At 38.9% G+C, this 3,803-nt stretch overlaps 1 protein-coding gene across 1 annotated transcript; it reads left to right on the forward strand.

Annotated features, from left to right (window-relative positions):
• Positions 1–649: 649 nt before the first annotated feature.
• On the forward strand, positions 650–3,336 carry LOC137347489 (probable G-protein coupled receptor 139). Its single transcript, XM_068011932.1, has 2 exons — positions 650–719; positions 2,420–3,336. The coding sequence occupies exons 1-2, from the start codon at positions 650–652 to the stop codon at positions 3,334–3,336; spliced, it is 987 nt and encodes a 328-aa protein (XP_067868033.1).
• The last annotated feature ends 467 nt before the right edge of the window (positions 3,337–3,803 follow it).

Raw genomic sequence — 3,803 nt, forward strand, 5'->3', positions numbered from 1 at the left:
AACTGGCCAGGTTCACATCGAATGTAACTGTGTTGTATTGGACCTGTCCACATTGAATCAATCAGCAAGGACTGAACAAGTCTGCAGTGAAAGTAATCATGGAGAATTGGACCTGTGCACACCAATTGTAAACTCACCACTCTGAATAAGCAGACAGTTGTGTTAAAGTGATTGTACAGTCTCAGAGATTTAGAACCATGTTGCATGTGACCAGTGACCACACAGATTGAACAATGATTGCATTTTTATTTAGGACCAGAATATCTCTGGTCAGTTGTACCTTGTGCTGAAATTACTTAATTCAGCATAAAGGGGCTTTATCCTAATAATTTCTTATTTACAATGCTCACTTTCACCGTTACAACTGCCTATTTAGCTTTTCATTATCTTTTATGAAGAAATGTAACTGGGATAATACTGTAGTCTCTGGGTATTTCACTTCAGAGCTGTGATAGATCCCTTGAAAAACATTCCATTCCATCAAAACATAAACACGAGCCCAGCAGTAGCTGCACTAATGTGTTTGTTTCAATTAGTGTAATTAATGTAAAAGATCAAACCATCTAATTATCTCCCTATACCTGACATCAGGTATAAATATGACAATCTTTCAGTGTAGTACAGAACGTGCTCAAAGTTTCTGATAGAAATGCACGGATCACCAAAAGGTCTGGTGTTTGCCATTTACTATCCCATCCTTGCAGCTATTGGGGCTCCAGGTAAAGTATTGCTGTTGGTTAGTTATTGTTGAAGTAATCATGGTTTAGCTGTATCACTGCCTCCATTTACCAATCGCACTTCTCTGCATTGCCAATATTCTTTTTGCTTGAATGGGGTAATTTTGCCCCTTTAAGTCAATTTCTCCCTCTTAACTTTGATAATTTATTTCCTTTTACAGTAGCTTTTATCCACTTTATCAATAATAATTCTCCTTTTAACGACATGACTTCTTCCCTTTACTGACAATTTCTTGCCATTACCGGTATAATTTCTCCCCTTTAACAGTATGCTATCTTTATTTAACCAGTACCATTTTACCCATTAAACTGTATAAATTCTCCCATTTACTGCTACAATCTCACGATGTAAACGTAGTTTTATTTTGCCCTTAAAACTGTCACTGTGCATGAAATATCACACTGGTATCACGATATAAATGTAGTTCTATTGCGTTATTGACACTGTTACAGTGGATAGATTATCACAATGTTATCACAGTCTCAATGTAGTTCTACTGTGTTACTGACATTGTTACTGTGGGTGAATTATCATACTGTTACCACAGTATAAATGTAGTTCTATTCTGTTATTGACATTGCAAGTGAATTATCTGACTGTTATTACAGTGTAATGCAGATCCATTGTGTTATTGGCATTGGCAGAGAATCACAGAATAATACAGTGCCGAAGAGGCCCTTTGTCAGATTAATTCCCACAAAATATTCATTGATTGAGGATATTGAACCAATGACTAATGGCCGACTGCATTTTATGAATGCATTAATTGAAAGGATATTATTGGGATCGAGTTGTTGCCTGAAATATGAGCGATTTAAAAGTGACTGTTTAGGAGTGATCTATTTCTGCCACAAACTCTCAGAGCACAGTGGTTCTACTCTCAGTCTCTAAATCTCATTGCTTCAGCCTGGCTCTCCGCTTCTGCTTTAGCTGCTGCTGACCATTTTGCAGTGACCACTGCTGAGTCTGGATTGTCCTTCTGCTCCGAGCATCTGGCAATGTCCCGGACTGTTCCCGCCTTCAATCTTATTGCCAGATTGTGTGAGGCCACATAACTGGTGGCATCTCTCGCATCTGAGGCACAAAGTTTTAATTTCAACATTCATTATTGGATTAAGCTGAGGAAGTGTTGTCTTATAGGAGGGACCTTTCCTTGAATGGGATATCATGTCCGGTGATTCAGACTGACACTGAAGATCCTCAGTGTCAAAGATCTCAAGGCAAGAGCTCAGAAATGTCCCTGTGCCATCGTCAATATCCCTCCTACAAAATCAGAAAATGAAAATTATTTATTCGTATTGTTAGTTGACGTGTTTATTTGCACTCTTCGATATTTTATATAATTCTTTGCTGATATGTTATTTTTCTTCTTTATTTGATTTTCCTCTGTTGGTCTCGGGTTTTTGATGCCTTCTTCTTCTCGGTTAGGTTTCCTTGTATTATTTCACATTCTGATGTCACTGACATATCATTTTTAATCTAGATGATTATTTTAACACCAAAACAAGTTCCCGTAGCATCAGGGATAGTTTACACTTCCAACTCTAGATCATGTCTTAAAGGTATAAATTTCCCACAGAATCCAATAAAATGGATGATTTTGTTGAGAGTCAGACCAATACATTTCCTGTACTCCCTTGCTGACACACATAGACTATCTCAGTCTCTCTCTCTGTTGCAGCTAACCTGGCTGTGATTGTGATCCTTTCACGAGGAAGATGTGGTCTCTCCAAATGTATCACTTACTACCTGGTGTCTATGGCAGTGACGGATCTCCTGGTCATAATCACCGCAGTGATATTAAACCGGATTGCTGGTATTTATTTTCCACTCAGTTTCATGTCCATCACACCGATATGTAGTCTCCGTATTGCCCTAATCTATGCAGCCATAGATAGTTCTGCCTGGTTAACAGTCGCTTTCACCTTTGATCGATTTATGGCCATTTGCTGCCAGAAGCTGAAAATAAAATATTGCACTCAGAAGACATCGGCACGGGTTATTGGAACGGTCTGCACACTGAGCTGTCTAAAAAATACCTCCTTGTATTTTATATATGAACCTTTGTACATAATTAATAACATACCCTGGTTCTGCAGCATAAAATTAACATTTTACATGTCACCTGTAGGGATTGCATATGACTGGATCCATCACATTTTAACCCCTTGTCTCCCATTCATTCTGATTTTACTGCTCAATGCTTTGACTGTCAGACACATTCTAGTGGCCAGCAGAGCACGCAGGAGACTCCGGGCCCACAGCAATGGAGAGACTCAGAGTGACCCGGAGATGGAGAAACGGAGGAAGTCCATTGTTTTACTCTTCTGTGTCTCAGGCAGTTTCATTTTTTTATATTTACTACCACTTGTAACTTTCTTCTATGTCCAAATCACGAACGTTTCTTACTTCTCAGGTTCTGATGTCAGTGAATCAACATTTATTCTGGAGGAAAATGGATATATGCTTCAGCTTTTGAGTTGCTGCATCAACCCGTTTATTTACGCAGGGACCCAGAGTAAATTCAGACAGGAGTTAAAGAATGGGGTGAAATATCCACTGCGTCTATTTGTTAAATTAGCTAAATTAAGAAAATAGTAAAACCCAACATGAATTGTACCTTATATTCTGTTCTTTGCTCTTGTCCAGTGACACATGACCTCCCCTCCTAGATAAAATGACCTGCTTTGATATCCTTATTCACTGTGTGAACTTAAGAATGTATTAGGAACACACATCACCACATAATTCAGTGTTGTAATCTGTTCTCAGTTTCCATTTCTTTTCCCATGTCGGCTCAGGTATGGTATATTCCCATCAGCCCCAAGGGCTTGGAGTATCGCTACATTCATGTGGGAGATAGTGAATGTGACCTCCGATCTGTTATTTGATATCACGTTTAACTATTTACTGAAGGAATCTCAATATTCCACTGCCTATTGTTTGCATCTGGAGGGTAGGGTATGAACATAAAAACACAAGAGCACAGAAATAGAAGCAGAAGTAGACCATATGGCCCATCGAGCCTGCTCCACCATTCAATGCGACCATGACTAATATTGGGC

Source organism: Heterodontus francisci, chromosome 32 (genome assembly GCF_036365525.1).
Source record: "Heterodontus francisci isolate sHetFra1 chromosome 32, sHetFra1.hap1, whole genome shotgun sequence".
Classification (NCBI taxonomy): domain Eukaryota; kingdom Metazoa; phylum Chordata; class Chondrichthyes; order Heterodontiformes; family Heterodontidae; genus Heterodontus; species Heterodontus francisci.

What these genes read in the sequence shown, in the direction of transcription:
- LOC137347489 (XM_068011932.1), top strand. Translation starts at nt 650, where the DNA reads ATGCACGGATCACCAAAAGGTCTGGTGTTTGCCATTTACTATCCCATC. An exon ending in TGCAGCTATTGGGGCTCCAG is followed by an intron (nt 720 to 2,419) that starts GTAAAGTATTGC and finishes TCTCTGTTGCAG; the next exon opens with CTAACCTGGCTGTGATTGTG.